This window comes from Panthera uncia, assembly GCF_023721935.1.
Source record: "Panthera uncia isolate 11264 chromosome B2 unlocalized genomic scaffold, Puncia_PCG_1.0 HiC_scaffold_25, whole genome shotgun sequence".
NCBI classification, from domain to species: domain Eukaryota; kingdom Metazoa; phylum Chordata; class Mammalia; order Carnivora; family Felidae; genus Panthera; species Panthera uncia.
Window position 1 is genome coordinate 23,872,044 of NW_026057581.1, and position 18,577 is coordinate 23,890,620.

Here is an 18,577-nt window from a genome sequence, read left to right on the forward strand (position 1 = left end):
ATTGTGTGTCCATGGACAGCCTTGGGTCCTGGCCACTTCTCTGGCCCCTCTCTGAGCAGCTCAAAGAGCTGTCAGCCTGCAGAGGGCTTCTATGGTGCTCCTACTACAGAGCAGCCCGTGGCAGTAAAGAATACTGAACAGTGATGAACCTTCCAACGGGAAGGTTAACAGGCTGCCGGTAATGTCAGAGGGCCTGAGACAGCAGATAACCACTTCAGGAAGCCAAAGGCCAAAGGCACAGGTTGTGACCAGAAGTGGAGACAGCAGCTTGGAGCCCATCTTCTTTTTGGATCATATTGTACCCTTGCCCTTGCTTGTTTATTGATTGTACCTACATTAAGTACATTAAATACTGAATGCAGACCTGTACAAACTGGTCATGAACATGGTGCCTTTATCAGCCCCTAATGGTGCCCAAGATCACCCGCAGATGAAATGTCCTTCCCTGCAATCCAAATACTAACAGCAGAGGAACAGGAAGAGTGAGATCTTAGCAACTCCGCAAAGAATCAGGACAGCTTCATATGAGTCACCAGTATGATGAGGCTGCCCAGAAGCTGATGTGGTCCGAGCTGCATTCATAGCTCATAGTCAAGAACAATCGAACTAGTTCTGACCTCAAAATCCTGTTTCATGGGGCTGTGGGGAGTCCAGGAAGGAACTTGAAATGTTTAGCCAGTGAGGCAATACCTTAGGAGTATGAAAACTGCGCGTATCTGAAAAGTGTGGAGAAGATACACATCTTTAGCTGACGAACCAAACCTGAACCAATGGCTAAATGGTATGTGTCAATAGATAGGAAGGAACTTTCTAAGGAACTTTGTAGCAGACACTGTTGGTACCAGGCCATGTTCCTGTGACCCTCATTCTTCCCAGAACCCCTACTGCATGTCCTGCCCACAATGCCCCTTTGGAAGGAGGACTGTTAAAGGACAGACCAGAGGCAAAATAGGCCAGCTTTCCTGGCTCTTGGTGTGACAATTCTGGTCCCTTACAGATCCCCCAGTGTGGAGCCCTGTGCCCACCCCAGTAACCTGCTTGCAAATGCAGCTTGGGGACTTCCCTTTCCTGGTTCAGTTCCTCACTACCCTCTTGCTGCTTCCTGGGACCACCTCCCTAGTAAACTTCACTCAGAACCTTGTCTCAGGTTGGCTTATGGGGGACTGACCTAAGACACTCACCAAAGAGGAGATCCTGTCGTTTTTTATTGCTGTGGGATAGGTTACCACAAACTCAGTGGCTTAAAGCATCATAATCATCTTATAGTTTCTGGGGGCAAGAGTCATGGGTCTCTGCTCATGTCCTCAACTGACCATCCTGGGCAGCTCCATCTAGAACCCACGGCCCTCTTCCATGGCCTTGGGTGATTGGCAAAAGCCAGTTCCTCGCACTCATAGGTCTGAGGTTCCTGTTTGCTTGCTGGCTGTTGATCAGAGACCGTTCTCTGATCTTAGAAGCTGCCTGATGTTGCCTGCCACCTGGACATCTCCACAATGTGGTAGCAGCTCCTTCAAGGCCAGCAGGAGAGTGTCTCTACTGCTTCAAAATTCTGATGTCTTCTTCTACTACCAGCTGGAAAAAATTCTTTGCTTTAAAGGAGTTCATGTGATTAGAGGAGGCCCACCCACATAATCTCCCTATTTTAAGGTCAGCTGACTGGAATCTTAATTATATGTGCAAAATCCCTTCACAGTAGTACCTAGATTAGTGTTTGAGTAACTGGGAAAAGGTTGTGTACACCCCAGGGCCAGGTGGCTCTCAGGGCTGTGTTAGAATTCTGCCCTCTCCAAATGGACAGTTTGGGGAATGGAAAGCACATGGTCTTTGAAACGTCTGGTTCTGACATTTGAATCTATGTTCACAGAGTAAATGATGTTTCTACTTACTAGTTGTATGGCCTTGGGCAAGTATTCATTCTCTCTGAGCCTTAGCTTCTTTTTCCAGAAAGTGATCATAACAGTATGTACTTCAGAGGGTTATTGCAAGGATTAAATGAAATGACATATGTATAGTACTTGTCACACAATAGTGCAACAGTTGGTGCTGCAGTGAGCATCCTACTAAGGCAGGTAGGTGTTCAAGGACAGGCTATATGACTTCTTGCTAAGAATTCTGCAAAGAGGGGGCAGGGACCAAGATAGATTTATTTTGGAATTTCTTTTAATTTTAGAAAATATGATTTTCAGATCCCCTTTGGCCACAGAAGTCTATGGATCAATGTGAATGTTCTTGGAAAAGCTAATATACTTATCAAAATAAGACCTTAATTGGGGCGCCTGGGTGGCTTGGTCGGTTAAGCATCCGACTTCAGCTCAGGTCATGATCTCACAGTCCGTGAGTTCGAGCCCCGCGTCAGGCTCTGTGCTGACAGCTCAGAGCCTGGAGCCTGTTTCAGATTCTGTGTCTCCCTCTCTCTCTGCCCCTCCCCTGTTCATGCTCTGTCTCTCTCTGTCTCAAAAAAATAAATAAACGTTAAAAAAAAATTTTTTTTAAAATAAGACCTTAATTGACTGATATTGTTTTTTTGGTACAGATTTTCATAAGGGGATAGAGCTTGTGTGCTCAAATTTCAGGAAGAGTAGCAAGAGGTGATAAAAAGAATTAAAAGGGAAATTTAACCACCATTACAATTTTACTTAGGACTGGTCCCAATTCAGTAAGTTAAATTTGCAACTACAGGTGGCTATAGTGGAAATTGTTAGCTTAGGCTGGGCTCTGAGTAGCAACATAAGATTTTTTGAGGGAGCCCTGCAGGGTTGAGGGCCCATTCTAACTTTCCTTCTACATGTACTTCCTGTTTTCCTTGTCTTGCTTTTCCATCACTTCCTTTCAACTCCAAATTAAGATTGGACAGCAGGTTCTGGTCCCAGCGTTAATATCTCATCAGACTTGACAGTTCATTTATTGACTCAGCTCCTAATCTTGCTGGGCCTTTTCCCTCTCTTACTATTCCTGTACTCTGTGTATAGTGGGCTCTCCCCACTATGGAAAGCCTCAGCCTGTGCACTATGTTCAGCTTCATTTCTCCAATATCAGTATTGGCATCTCAACAGGATCCAAATGCCTCATTCATTGCAAAACTATCCAACCTTAAAAGTCATCTGTGAATCAACACAGTATTCCCTGAGTTAACAGAAATTTGACTCTTAAACACCCAGTACATAGTTATGTCTGGTTGCACATTGCTCCTCTATCCTAAAACTCACCCAAAGGCCTAACCCTCCCCTAGTCCCCCAACACACACAGAGCAACAAAGCTGTGCTTGGCCAGTGCACCCCCTGCTGGCCAGTGAGGGGAAATGACTGGTCCAAGACCTCTCCTCCCCTTTCATTTTCACCAAGGTAGTTGTGCACACAATGTGCTCCTCCCTTTCCTCTTTCAACATTCTCAGCTCTGTTAAATCTCTCTCAGAGGATGCCTTTCCCAACATATTTGTCCCCATACCTCCTTCTTTCTTCTGGTTATCAAAAGAATCTAATTATTTCATGTTTACACTAATTGTAATATTTTTATGTTATGATATAAAAGTTAAGTTACATTTGACTAATTGACTGCTATGTTTGGTAGGTATGCAATTAAACATTTATGAATATTACTATTGTAGTATTCTTTTTATATTTTGGAGTTTTCCTCCCCACCCCATCTCAAACATTTTCTTAGGTCTTGAAAACTAGTAAGTGCTATACTTATCGTGGTAAACTTGTAAAATGGGCAAAATTGGCTTTACTGGTAATATTAAAAGAGTGGAAATAACAAATATTCCTCATAATTAAGAAAAACAAAAGACTATTGGTAGCATGTTACACAAGCATCAGACTATGAGTGTTCAACTAAATTTGGTATAGTTAAATAATAAATTTAACAAATTTCATCTACCACATATTTGAAATGTTGCCTATTACTATTTTTGTACTACATGACAATTAGGCATAAAGAATAACTGATTACAGGAGTATACAGTGGCGAAGACAGTATAGTCCTGTAGCATGACAATAAATGGTATTGGGAAAATTGGTCAGCTACATGCAAAAGAATGAAACTGGACCATTTTCTTTCATACACAAAAATAAATTCAAAATGAATTAAAGACCTAAATGTGAGGCCTGAAACCATAGAATTCCTAGAAGAGAGCACAGGCAGTAATTTCTCTGACATCAGCTGTAACAACGTTTTTCTAGAACTGTCTCCTAAAGCAAGGGAAACAAAAGCAAAAATAAATTATTGGGACTTCATCAAAATGAAAAGCTTCTACACAGTGAGGGAAATCAACTAAAAGACAACCTACTCAATGGCAGAAGATATTTGCAAATTATATATCTGATAAGGGGTTAATATCCACAATGTATAAAGAACTGACACAACTCAACACCAAAAAAAAAAAAAAAACCACAAACAAACAATCCAATTAAAATATGGACAGAGGACTTAAATAGACATTTTCCTAAAGAAGACATACAAATGGACAACAGGTACATGAAAAGATGAGCATCACTCATCATCAGGGAAATGCGAATCAAAACCACAATGAGATATCACCTTATACCTGTCAGAATGGCTAAAATCAACAAGATAAGAAATAATAAATGTTTGCAAATATGTGGAGAAAAAGGAACCCTTGTGCGTTGTTGGTGGGAATGTAAATTGGGGCAGCCACTGTGGAAAACAGTATGAAGGATACTCAAAAAATTAAAAATAGAAATACTGTATGATTCAATAATTCCACTACCAGGTATTTACTCAAAGAAAATGAAAATACTGATTCTAAAAGATATATGCACCCCTATGTTTATTGCAGTATTATTTACAATAGCTTAGATATGGAAGTAACCCCGTGTCCATCCATAGGTGAATGAATAAGGAAGGTGTGGTACACACACACACACACACACGAATATTATGCAGCCATAAAAAGGATGAGTTCATGTAATTTGTGACAATATGGATGGACCTAGACGGTATTGTGCTAAGTGAAATAAGTCAGACTAAAAAGACAAATACCACATGATTTCACTCATATGGAGAATCTAAAAGACAAATAGATTAAAAACGGAATCAGACCTATAAACACAGAGAACAAACTGATGGTTGTCAGAGGGTAGATGGGGAGTGGGACATACAGGCTTCCAGTAAAAATAAAACAAAACAAAACTGATTACAAAAAAGTAGTAGTATTTCTACTCAGTCATAGCAAGTATTTCTGGGAATTAGTTGGGAAATCATGATGAGAGACAGTTTAGAGTTTTCTCTGAAGACTCCTGGCTGTACGATGGAGGAGGCCCCGCGCGACTATACTATTCTGTAACTTAAATGTGCTAGGTCCAATAAAGCTTTTAAAAAATGTACCTCAATATTATAATTAAAAACAAAAGGCACTTTGTATTTTGAGTGCATTCTCCCCCTAGGTGTTTTCTGAGTGGTGGCGGTTGCTTGCAAAGACCATTCTTTTAGAAGTGTTTTATTTTATATATAAATGTTTTATTTATTTATCTTTTTGAGAGACAGTGGGGGAGGGGCAGAGAAAGGGAGAGAGAGAATCCCAAGCAGGCTCCATGCCCAGCACAGAGCCCTGTGTGGGATTCGATCTCATGACCCTGGGATCATACCCTGAGCCAAAATCAAGAGTCAGACGCTCAACCGACTGAACCACCCAAGCACCCCCAAAGACCATTCTTGAGACAGCTGTACAGCCCATGTTGATGGTGGGCAGAGAGGGGGTGATTCCTACATTATGGGCTAAAACACTGGCAGTTTGCGTTGAGGCACTGAGAAGGCCTGGAACACCTTCCAGGACGGCAAAGCCCGGCCAGAGCTGCAGCCACTGGGCCAAGGACACCAGGGCAACAGCTCCTGGCACTCCCCGCCTATGAGCTCTGGAAGCCTCTCCCTAGCACGCTTTCAGCAGAAGGCAGAATTATTAGGCTCTGCACAACTTAATGGCTTTCTCACCACAGGGAGGAAAATGCTGATGTCAACCTTTCCATAATCACCATTTGCCTTGGTGAAACAGAGCACAACTTGAGCCCTGGAGCTTCCAAGAAAACGACCGGCACCTTTTGTGCACCCGGCTTGGCCCCATGGGAGTCAGCATGGCTGGCCTCGCCCAGATTCTTTGCAACTCAGATTTTGGTGTGAAAAAAAGTCTGTATACAGAAAACAGGTGGCGAGGGAGCCAGAAAGTTGGAAATGATGAGAATAGGTTCTCTTGTGTTCCACGCCTCCTCTAGGAGCTGGTAGTGTCCTGTGGGGGTGCTCAGGCTCAGAGCTTCCTGCACGGTGTGGTAACACCCGTTGACCTGTAGGCCCTTGGGGTTTGGGAAGGGAAACAGCATTCGAATGGTGCCTCAGCTCACTGCTTGCCCAGTTCTTCTGTGTGTTTATTTCTGCAATAGTACTTTTCCTTGCTGTAATTCATCTCAGGGACTAATGGTCAAGATGATAACATGAAGGTGTGTACACAATATTATGAGGTACAAAAGAAGGAGCATCACAGAAAAAGTGACTTTGTAGGTGAGCCCTGATTTATGGACAGGAGCTCCCTGGAAGGAAGGAAAGAGGGAAGGAAGGAAATAATACCAATTATAATAGCTAATATTTATATAACACTTACTATGGGGCAGGTGGTATTCTAATTGCTTTCACATATTAATTCATTTGGTCCTTGTAGCAACTCTAAGAAGTAGGTGCTATTATGATTACCACTTTACTGATGAAGCAATTGAAGCACAGAGAGGTTAAGTAACTTTCTCTCAGTCACACAGCTAATGAGTGTTAGAGTAAGGATTTGCACCCACTCCATCCAGGGCCTGTGCTCTTAATTCCATCCAGGCAACGTGGGAGTGGGCTGAATGGGGGGAAATTCATTCCAGTCATGTGAACAGCCCTGGGTGTGTGAAGCAGAGTTTGTTTGGAGAATCTGGTATGTTCCAGATGCTCTAGATTATGGGGAAAATGGTAACAGTTGGGAGAAGGTTACACATATGTTTGAGAATTTGTAAGACTGTGATTTAGGTCGTGGCATAAGAAAATATAGTATTTCTTCATTTCTAATGTCCAAGGCGAACGTAACTGAAATGATGTTAAAAAAGAACAAACAGAAACACCCAAATGACCAGGAAAAGGAAGAAGAAAAGTACATACAGAGAAGGGTAGAAAGACACTCAATGTTCTTTAGTATTTTCTAAAATTTCTAATTTTGTAGTCAGAAAATATGAATATATAAAATAAGTTTTCTTACCATAATAAAATATATATGTGTATATAATGTATGTGTATATTATACACACACACACACATACATACACACACACATATTTGTTGTTTTCTATTTTGAAAGGTCCAGATTGACAATTCTAGTAAAAGTAACACATACTGGGAATGAAACATTCTAGAAGGGGCTAAAAAACATTGCCATATATTTACTCCAAATTATTATTATCTGGCGCAAACATTTATAAACTATAACGTGGTGGAAATGACATTTTCAAAGTAAGTTAAATTGGGGCTCAGACTATTTATACTTTAAGCAGTCTTTTAATTTTTTATTTTTATTTATTTTATTTATTTTTATTTTACTAATTTTAAAAAATTTATTTATTTTGAGAGAGAGAGTGACCAGGGGAGGGACAAGAGAGAGGGAGAGAGAGAGAATCCCAAGCAGGCTCCATGCTATCAGAGCGGTGCCTGACACGGGGCTCAAACTCACAAACCGTGAGATCATAACCTGAGAGGAAACCAAGAGTCAGATGCTTAACCGACTGAGACACCCAGGTGCCCCTATTTATTTTTATTTTAGAGAGAGAGAGCACGAGCAGGGGAGAGGGGCAGGGGGAGAGAGAGAATCTTAAGTGGGCTCCACACTAGGTGCAGAGCTGGACCCCACAACCCTGGGATCATGTCCTGAGCTAAAATCAAGAGTAGGATGATCAACTGACACCTAGGTGGTCTTTATAAAGAGGAAGCACTTTAGGTGCTTTAAGTAAATTTCCTCCATCTTCATAAAGAAATGCTTTTATTCAAAAGCTTGAAGATGTGTGCTCACAGCACACATATAGCAGGCAAGGCTATTTTAGACGAGTTTCACAGGAAAGAGAAGTGGAAGTGCTTTGTCCCCTGGACCTCCTCTGAGGACACAAACAAATACACTGTGAGGCTGTTCCAGAATAATTCATACAACTTTACTGCTGGAATGGCTCTTGGGTTTTCATTATTCTACTGATGCTCAAAATTTCAGAATCCCAATTAAATCTCTCTCAACCAGATCACATGTGTCGCGTTAGAGATGGCATCCACTGAGAGCAATGTTCATCATCATCCCACATCTCCAGGGTGCTTTCACAAGACTCCTCTCATGGAAGGCAGGAAATAAGAACAGCCCAGCAGAGCGAAACGTGAGATCCTGAGTCCCTCTGTAAAATGCAGGCCCGGCCCAGCCTTCTACTGGGAATTCATTCCTTTCCTTTCCAGTCTGAATTTTGTCATCATCACCCCAAAGTGCCTTCAGGGCAGGGATGGCTCAAACACTCGACAGTGACATCAAGTCCAAAGCAGGAAATGACAGGTGGCAGGAGGATGTTGGCTCTCCTCCCCCACCACCCTGCCCAACAGCCAGAAGATCTGCTCCTTTTTATACAGGAGCGTAGGGGAGAAAACCACCTTTCCCCAAAGCTTGCCAAAAGCCTATTCCAGGGAAAGGGAGGATCAGTGGGCCTCGTTTCCCCCTGTTATCATCTGCATGGGTGCTGTGCAGCATAGCTTTGCTGTGTGCCAATGTGGTGGTGCTGGCGACGCCCACATGGAGGAGAGTTGGAGCTCACAGCCATCGGATGAGTCACCTGAGGCTGGGCAGGCATTATTTAAAAATCTGCCTGTGTGCTTCTTTGATTATATTCCAACAGACAACAGGGGCGGGGACTGGGGGAGGAGTGAGCAGAGGAGAAAGCAGGCTGGGTGCAGACTGGGTGGCGGGAGGAGGGAGCCTCGGCCAAGGACATTTGTTGCCAGTAATCCACGGGCAGTCCTCATGTGCCTGGGCCTGCTGTAATCAATGTTGTCATTTATTTATTGACTGCATGTTCACTAAACGTCCAGCTCACATTGTGTCTCACATACACAACATAACAAAAACAGATTTCCATGTTTCGGATATGGTAACAGAGGCTCAGAGAAGGTAGGTGATGTGCTTAAGGACCCAACCAAAACAAAGCAGAGGGGGCACCATCCGTGAGGGTGATCTAGCCCTCCACAGGTAGGGAAAAGCACCCCTGTCAGGGTCCCATGTCCCCAGTAAGGTCCTATCAGGTCACATCTTCTGCTATTTGGCCCCAAGTCCCCATCTTGAAGGCAACAACAAGGCCAGAGGCAATTATCTCCTGAAAATCTTTGTGGCACTGTGCTATTGGTGAAGTTACCTGGGGCAGGGCCATTCTCTGGAGGGGACCAAGCTTGGCTGGTCATGAAGAGTCCAAGATGTCCTAGTTGGAGGCAGACATGGGGAGAAGGTAGGAGGCCAGGCCTTAGGAACCTGGGAACAGCATCAGTGGGATGGACTGTGTACTGGGGGCCCATCTGCAAGGGGAGGGAGGGGAGGAGAGAGCCTAGGAAACCCATCCCCTTCTGAGACAGGGCATCAGGCACCTGACTGGTTCTGAGAGGACCCCAAAGGACTGGCTTCTTAAAGCAGGCGTGATGAAGCCATGGCACTGCCCGCCTCTGATATATGCCCACTATTAACATGGCAAGCAGGCTTCCTACTTATAACGACAGCATCAGCTTGGTTTTATGGGGGGCAGTTTTGCTCCATAAACTTGACCTGCTTTCATATAGAGCTTCTCATTTCCTACTCACAAAGCTGGCTGCAGGGCACCTATAATTATCATCATTTTATAGTTGGAGAAACTGGCCCCAGAGAGGAAAAGGAGTATGTGCAGGGAAACAAAAACAGTCCCCAGGTCCCTGCTCACCTAGCCCAATGTTCAGGATCATCTTTGAGAATAATTAAGATTGGGTGTTACATCAACCTGACCAAGCCTTTAAAACTCACCTGGGCTTTGTCTTTGTAGAAGGAATCTAGATGTCCTCACTTACTAGCTTTGTAGCTAGTCAGCTCTTTGAGCCTCCTTTTCCAAGCTGCGAAATTGGGAGAGTCATTACATTTACTCTAGAACAGGGCTGTTCAATAGAAATACCACATGAGTCACAAAGGTAACAAATTTTTCCAGTAGTCACTACTAGTGCAGCAGTCATTTAAAAAGGTAAAGAAAAATGAGTGAAATTAATTTTAAAAATAGATCCACAATATTTTGATATGTAATCAATATACAAAAGTAGTAATGGAATATTTTACAGCCTTTTAACGTGCCCAGTCCACGAAATCCAGTGAATACTTACACTTAAAGCACATCTCAATTTAAACTACCTACATTTCAAGTGTTTAGTAGTCACACTTGACTGGCTGGTGTGGTGGCTGGTGGCCTTTGAACCAGACTGGGCAGCTCTATAAGGCTGCGGTGAGCTCCAGGTGACATACTGAATGCAAGGCACACATACCTGGGCTGATGTGTGGCTAGAATACCCTCTCTGACACGCACTCTCACACGCAGAATTTTCCACATTTAAGTGGTTTTTATGAAGAAGACCCAAAGCAGACTGAGGCAAATCCAGCACCCTCCCAAACCAACCACCTTCCTCACAAGTAGAAGGAAAATGCCACCCTGCCATCCTTGGTTTCCTTGAACACAGTTCCCATCTGCTCTCACCGAGAAACCCCTCACTCTTCCCCACCCTGCGCCCCCTCCCCTCGTTTAGACTAGCTGCGAATTCCACCCTAAATAGAAAGAGAACGCGGCCGGGACTCGGGGACCCTGCCTAGAGAGGCAGGCAGGAAAGCTTAGCGAACAGACCGAGAGCCCACTATCACTTCTAGTCTCCCTACTCCAAAGGGTACTCGTTGCCTCTCACCCTTCCGAGGAGGCAAGGACCCCTTTTGGAGGCAGCCCCTCCCCCTGGTTCCGCGACCCAGGTTTCCAGCCCCTCTCGGGTATCCAGAGTGGAAAGGTGGGTGTGGATGCAGTTTACTGAAGGACCCAGTTCAAGGGTGGGGCAGCGTCCGTGGATCGAGCCGACCGCGGCTGGCTGGGCCCGATGCCGCGACACCGCCCTTGGCCGCGGGACGAAGGTGCCGGGCGCCCTCCCTGCAGTCAGCAGTCAGGCCGGAGCGCCCCCGCACCTCGCACCGCGCCCCAGCTCCCCCTCGTGGTGCCGCAGTCCCCGCGGCACCGCCCCCAGCCCCGCCCTCCATTACGTCATCGCAGGCCAGACCGGGGAGGGGACCAGTCCCCCCATATAAAAGGCTGGGTTGGGGGGCGGCGACTGGTCTCTGCTGCGGAGTCCGCCGGTCGCGCCGTGCACAGCTCCGAGGGCCAGCGCCTCCACCCTCTCCGCAGCCGGCACCATGCGCGAGATCGTGCACATCCAGGCGGGCCAGTGCGGCAACCAGATCGGCGCCAAGGTGGGCGCACCGCCCGGCAGGGGCTGGGCAGGGGGCGGCAGGCCCCGAGGGTGCGGACCCGGGTCAGGGGCGGCGGGACCCCAGGGTGCAGGGCAGGGGCCGGGGGGAGGCGGCGGTAGCCCGCCGGCCCGGTGGCGCAGTCTCGGCGCGGCCGCCGGGTGGGGCCCAGGAAGCCACACAACCTGCCACGATGCGCGCGGCGACGCAGTTGTGTGTGCCTTTAATCAAGGCCTTTTGAAATTTCCTCGGACACGGCCCTTCTGCCAGACGTTGTCGACATTACCCTGGATGTATTACTCTCTGAAATTTGGGCAGGGGCAGAGGTCTTATTAATCCAGTGGCCTCATGTGGAATTCAATTTGTTTATTTTCCTCTATAGTTTGAATGAAAAAAATGCAATGTCATTGGGGTGACAAGCTAGAGAGACTTCTTGTCGGGTTACAAAGACGAGGATGTTAGATAATTTCCCTAATGTGAGCACCATCTGGACGTGATGATACATAATGTCGGAGTCTGACTTCCTGTCTGGGAGGCGGCAGGTGACCGTCCTGGGGCTGGGACTTCCCACCGCAGTGGGCGAGGCAGGAGCCAGCGTGGTGCAAGGGTGTGGGCGGGCGCCTGGACAAGGACGTGGTCTCTTTCAGAACCGCCATATTGCCCACCCCAAGCTCCCCGCCCCCTTTCCTGCTGCAAATTCACAATGGAGCCTGTGCCCTCAGAGTGCCCTGCTCTGGCCACTGTCCCCAATCGGGCTCCCAGATTCCTCCTGCCTGCCCTTCCCCAACCATCCCCTGCTGGGGGCAGGGGCGACAGGCCACAGGATGTCAGTGGTAGAAAACTGTGCTGCCTGGAAGGCTGGGTGGGGTTTGCGCCAGGAGACATTGATCCCTGGAGGCAGTCTCTCAGGGCGGGGTCCAAGAGGTCCTTGGTCCTGGCTGGCAGGACCCGTCCATCAGCTGGGATGCTGTGACATTCAGCCCTGCCTGGGGGTGATGGCCTCCCCAGCATCCATAGCTTTCCCTAGAAGGGGATCTGCTGGGCTCACCCTCCTGGTTCAGTGCCCTTCCCAGCTTTGCAGTCTGTCGCCATAATATGGCCGATGCTCTGCAGATTTCCAAGCCCCTCTGCAGCAGCTGCTGGAGGTACAGGGGCTTGCGGCTATAGGACTCCTCCACTGTCTGACCACAATGGCCACTGTTCCAAGGACATGACAGGGAGAAAAGGGCCATCCTTCTTGATGTTTAGGATGCTAGGCCATCATGTGGTTTTTTTTTTTCTCCCCAGTTTTGGGAGGTCATCAGTGATGAGCATGGGATCGACCCCACTGGCAGTTACCATGGAGACAGTGACTTGCAGCTGGAGAGAATCAATGTGTACTACAACGAAGCTGCTGGTGATTATTTCAGTGTTTTTTGTTTGGTTTTGTTTTTTTGCCCAGTCAACCTTGCTTTGCATACCGTGGCAGACGGAATGTGCTAGGAACATACAAATGCCAAAGACATGCTTCTTGCATTCATTTTAAATGTCAACTGGCAAAAATACACTTTATAGTTCCTTACGACTCCTGCATGTTTGCCATGACTAAGCATGCCATCATCTCTTTTAAAGCAGAAAAGCACCTCTGCTCACTTTTGCCTCAGATGCTAGAATTTTCTCTAATGATTCTGCCGTGAAAGGCACATAGAGCACAGTCTTGCCTGTGATTCCCTTGCCCACTGCAGGTCTAAGTCTGGCTCTGTTCCCCACAGGTAACAAATACGTACCTCGGGCCATCCTGGTGGATCTGGAGCCAGGCACCATGGACTCGGTCAGGTCTGGACCATTTGGCCAGATCTTCAGGCCAGACAACTTCGTGTTCGGTATGTAGTCCTGATCCATGGCAAATGGCTCAGTGAGTCTCCTTTCTCAACACTGTGGAAATCATCGTTCTTGGTGCTGAATGCTAAGGTGGAGATTGTGTGTCCATGGACAGCCTTGGGTCCTGGCCACTTCTCTGGCCCCTCTCTGGGCAGCTCAAAGAGCTGTCAGCCTGCAGAGGGCTTCTATGGTGCTCCTACTACAGAGCAGCCCGTGGCAGTAAAGAATACTGAACAGTGGTGAACCTTCCAACGGGAAGGTTAACAGGCTGCCAGTAATGTCAGAGGGCCTGAGACAGCAGATAACCACTTCAGGAAGCCAAAGGCCAAAGGCACAGGTTGTGACCAGAAGTGGAGACAGCAGCTTGGAGCCCATCTTCTTTTTGGATCATATTGTACCCTTGCCCTTGCCTGTTTATTAAACCTATTCACAGAAGCTTCCTGTTCCTAATTTTAAAACCAGTTGGGTTTTGTTAAACCGTCTTCTTGATCAGTTAATAACTCCATATGAATAAACTTGCTTATGATCTCCAGTGTTTTTGAAGATCATGGATGTATAGAAAATTTTCTGTAAGAAAGCATATCTAAAAGAGAAGAATCTGCAATTCCAAGATTAGTCTATAGTCAAAATGAAAGAATTCAGATTTCCTTATGTTTTAGTGTCTAATATTCTCCTTTCCCTCTGGCAGGCCAGAGCGGTGCTGGAAACAACTGGGCAAAGGGCCACTACACAGAGGGAGCTGAGCTGGTCGACTCGGTCCTGGACGTGGTGAGGAAGGAATCAGAAAGCTGTGACTGTCTGCAGGGCTTCCAGCTGACCCACTCACTGGGGGGCGGCACAGGGTCTGGGATGGGCACCCTGCTCATCAGCAAGATCCGGGAGGAGTATCCCGACCGCATCATGAACACCTTCAGCGTCATGCCCTCGCCCAAGGTGTCAGACACGGTGGTCGAGCCCTACAACGCCACCCTGTCGGTGCACCAGCTGGTGGAGAACACAGATGAAACCTACTCCATTGACAACGAGGCGCTGTACGACATCTGCTTCCGCACCCTGAAACTGACCACCCCCACGTACGGCGACCTCAACCACCTGGTGTCGGCCACCATGAGCGGGGTCACCACCTGCCTGCGCTTCCCGGGCCAGCTGAACGCCGACCTGCGCAAGCTGGCCGTGAACATGGTGCCCTTCCCGCGCCTGCACTTCTTCATGCCCGGCTTCGCGCCGCTCACCAGCCGGGGCAGCCAGCAGTACCGCGCGCTCACGGTGCCCGAGCTGACCCAGCAGATGTTCGACTCCAAGAACATGATGGCCGCGTGCGACCCGCGCCACGGCCGCTACCTGACCGTGGCTGCCATCTTCCGCGGCCGCATGTCCATGAAGGAGGTGGACGAGCAGATGCTCAACGTGCAGAACAAGAACAGCAGCTACTTCGTCGAGTGGATCCCCAACAACGTGAAGACGGCCGTGTGCGACATCCCGCCGCGCGGCCTCAAGATGTCGGCCACCTTCATCGGCAACAGCACGGCCATCCAGGAGCTGTTCAAGCGCATCTCGGAGCAGTTCACGGCCATGTTCCGGCGCAAGGCCTTCCTGCACTGGTACACGGGCGAGGGCATGGATGAGATGGAGTTCACCGAGGCCGAGAGCAACATGAACGACCTGGTGTCCGAGTACCAGCAGTACCAGGACGCCACGGCCGACGAGCAGGGCGAGTTCGAGGAGGAGGAGGGCGAGGACGAGGCTTAAGGACTTCTCAAATACATCGTGCATCTTTAGTGAACTTCTGTTGTCCTCAATCAAGCATGGTCTTTCTATTTGTATACTATGGTGCTCAGTTTTGCCTCTGTCAGAAATTCACACTGTTGATGTAATAATGTGGAACTCCTAAAAATTATAGTATTGTCTAAGATATCTATACTAATAAAAAAGCATGTGTCTAAAACTTTGTGGTCTCTTTTTTCCTTTCAGGTAATTTTTATTCCACTAAATGCTTTTTTTTGGTTTTTAACTCACTACATCTTATCTTTTTTCTTTTTTAATATTTATTTGAGAGAGAGCGTGCACACAAGTGGTGGAGGGGCAGAGGGAGAGGGAGAGAGGATTCCAAGCAGGCTCTGCACTGTTAGTGCAGAAGTGGATACCAGGCTCAACACCCAGAACAGTGAGCTCATGACTGAGCCACCAGGTGCCCTTCCAGTAAATGCTTCTGGGTTTAGTCATCTTAACAAAATTGGATTTTTGTTAAGTATTTTTAAGTTAATGGCTTCTCTGCTCTTTTAATAAAGACAGATATAAAGACATATTTTTCATTTTCACTGACCCCAAGTATTAAAGTAAATGAATCCAGTAAACATGTCCAGGAGTAAATTGAGATTTAAGGACAAAGCAAACCTTCCTACCTTACTTGCTGTAGTTTCAGCAACCCTTGTGAAAACGTAGTATGGAGGGTCGTGTTTCTCTGCTTTGAACAATGTGATAAACATAAGTAAAAAGACCAGTGAAAACTTGTACCTCTCAGATAAAAAGTACAGCATAAATTCAAGATTCAATGTACCCTGAAATAACAGTGATAAATACTCGAAATGCTTCACCTAAGATACGAGAGAAAGTAAATCACAACCAGAATTTATTTTAACTAATGGTAGAATTCACAACTTAATGTTTAAAAAATCAGATCTAATTTTTGTAGGCTTTATAGCTACAAGACTTTAAGTTTGTTTGTGTTTATTCATTTATTTAGAGGGAGCATGAGGGGAGGAGGGGCACAGAGAAAGTATCCCAAGCAGGCTCTGAGCTGTCAGCACAGAGCAGGATGCAGGGCTCGAACTCATGAACCACAAGATCGTGACCTGAGCTGAAATCCAGAAGCAGACACTTAATCCACTGAGCCACCCAGATGCCCCTAGAAGACGTTTTAATAGGTCATTATTTGTGTATGTCTGAGAGTACTTTGCAGGGAGTAGAAAGCATGGAGGTGAGGTGTGACGGGTGTGTTTCACAGGTGGCAACAGGCTGAAGCCCCACACTAAGGAATGCCCAGCTCCCAGCAGTGGGCATTTTTATTGTAAGAAGTCTTCTGCTAACTTATTGAATTCATTTGCAAAACGTAGATGCAGGTTGTGTTTGCCTTCTGGCATCAAATGCAACCTAAAAAAAAAAAAAGGACTTATGATTAATGGCACACAATTTAGTCAAACTCTTACCCTTTCTAACATTTCATGAAAATCTGAAGTGGAAAACCGCCCCTTCTTTTCGTGACTACTATTGGGGAGAAAACATAAGATACGTAATACAAACTTTCCCCGAATATAGACTTAAGGGTGAAAGCTTCTTGGGCGTTGACTTAACAGAGCACACACATGGCAACTGGAATTTGGAACTGTATCCTGTAACAAAGAGTTTGACTTTAAATCTGATGAGAGTGGGGGATGTGATTTGGTCGTTACCTAGGGAGAAAAAAAATCCATTTTAATAAGGTTGACTTTAAGAGAGAAGGTTGAGGAGATGATAAAAATACGAAATGTCCAGACTCCACTGGATTGGAACAGGTGAGCTTCGTTGGGGTTTCCTACAGTGAAAGCCCAAATCAGAAATCACAGCCCCCACCAGCCTGTTGTTTAAGGCTCAAAATCACCCAGTCATTTTTGGAGGATTGACTAAGTCTGGATACAAGCCACCAGACAAAGGGCAAGTTAAGTGTTCCTTAGGATTGTGAGGGCAGCTGGAGGCGGCATCAGCAACACTTTGTTCTGCAGCTGTCACAACATGTCTTGTGGCAAACCTCACTGTGCTCATGAGACTTCTTTCAATAAGCTTTTGGTCAAATGTGGCTGGTTGCAATTTCTTTAATAAAAGCAGTCTTCTCTGAGTTCTGCATTTATTGGCTATAAAAGCACAGAAATAATAAAAGTTTTAAACAAAGCTTTTAGGATATAAGCAAAAGTTCAAGCTATTTTATATACAGTAACAATAGGGACATTAAAAGGGTCATACTGGGGCAAAATGCCAGTTACTACATTGCCTAATTCTCTGACCTTTCAACAACTGGGGTTTGAGAGCTCTAAGAACTTCAGTGAGCACTAAGGAGGATTTGCAGGGAAAAGGAGCTGGGGTATAGAGCTGTCCTTGGACAATGTTGGGCCCCCTGCAACTCCACCACACTGGGTGTGAGGTAGGTGTATGTAGATACACATGATAATCTACTCGAAAAAGGATATATTGTTGGCATCTTTCTGAGGCCATGGGGAAAGCTAATAATGCCATTAATAGCCAGAACACTCCAAATTCAATTTTAATGTGATTCAGGAAATAAAGGATAAGCTGCACCAACCCCAAAGACAGGACCCCAGTTGTGCTGCACAAGGAACAAGGGCTTGCAGGGATGCTCAGGGTCTCCATTTTTAGAAGGCAGAAAATAACAAACTGCAAGGATACTGAAAGGTCATAGAAGGACATGTCTAGGCTAAACTGAATGTATGCTAACTGAACTCTGAAGCAGAGGGACCCCGACCTGCCAAAGCTGGACATTTTCCTTCGTGGGTAGTCAAGCTGGTTATCATATGCTCTGCCCTGTTGCTACAATTTTCTCAGGATTCCCAAGGAAGGAGAGACACCTACTGTGAATCTCTTCTTTTTTTTAGCCTCAGTGCTCCTGCACTATTCATTGGTAATCTCTATAGGTCTCAGGTAAAGAAAAACTAGGTCCCCTTCATTAAAAATAGTGGAGGCCTGTTTTGAGGCATCTACATTCAGAACTGCACTGGACTGTGGATAGGTGGGTGGATGGATGGGGTTATGAAGAAAATTGCTCTTCTCCTTGATACATTTTGGAGGTCATTTCAAGGTCCTTAGTATATCCTTGGCCTTTAGGTCTGACACAGGATTCACTACACTTAACACTTACCAAGTGTACCTCTTTGGGAACAGTCACCTGGACAGGCATAAATATGTAGATGTCAAGGCAATGTAGCAGTGTACTGCTGAGGGAGCTTCTCACCCAAATAACAAAAGGAACTAATCCCATGCTCTGTGTTTTCAAACAACCACATTTTCCAGGAAAATCAGTAGCAAGTCCCCCACAATCAAACACATGGCTCAGCTGGAAATGAAGGGGCCTCCTGCTTGCTGGGGCCGGCTCCTGCCTGCATTTGGCTCCTTTAGAAAAAGAGATGTGACTCTATATCTTCTCAGCAACAGAAATGTGTCTAATCC

The 18,577-nt window shown here is 46.2% G+C and overlaps 2 protein-coding genes across 7 annotated transcripts in view; one reads left to right on the forward strand and one right to left on the reverse strand.

Moving 5' to 3' along the window:
- TUBB2A (tubulin beta 2A class IIa) overlaps window positions 1-15,308 on the forward strand; it is a 55,517-nt gene extending 40,209 nt beyond the window's left edge. The window contains exons 1-4 of one of the 3 annotated variants that reach the window (XM_049655102.1): window positions 11,352-11,506; window positions 12,791-12,899; window positions 13,255-13,365; window positions 14,052-15,308. In XM_049655102.1, coding sequence (XP_049511059.1) covers window positions 11,450-11,506; window positions 12,791-12,899; window positions 13,255-13,365; window positions 14,052-15,112 — 1,338 coding nt within the window. In that variant the 5' untranslated portion in view covers window positions 11,352-11,449 and the 3' untranslated portion in view covers window positions 15,113-15,308. Of the gene's footprint in view, window positions 1-11,351; window positions 11,507-12,790; window positions 12,900-13,254; window positions 13,366-14,051 lie in introns of those variants that run through there. The other 2 variants (XM_049655104.1, XM_049655103.1) reach the window with 2 other exon arrangements.
- A 667-nt stretch (window positions 15,309-15,975) lies between these two features.
- Window positions 15,976-18,577, reverse strand: part of BPHL (biphenyl hydrolase like) — a 38,394-nt gene continuing 35,792 nt past the window's right edge. For all 4 annotated transcript variants that reach the window (XM_049655109.1, XM_049655106.1, XM_049655108.1 and 1 more), the window contains exon 7: window positions 15,976-16,513. In XM_049655109.1, the coding sequence (XP_049511066.1) occupies window positions 16,460-16,513 (54 nt within the window). In that variant the 3' untranslated portion in view covers window positions 15,976-16,459. The remainder of the gene's footprint in view (window positions 16,514-18,577) is intronic.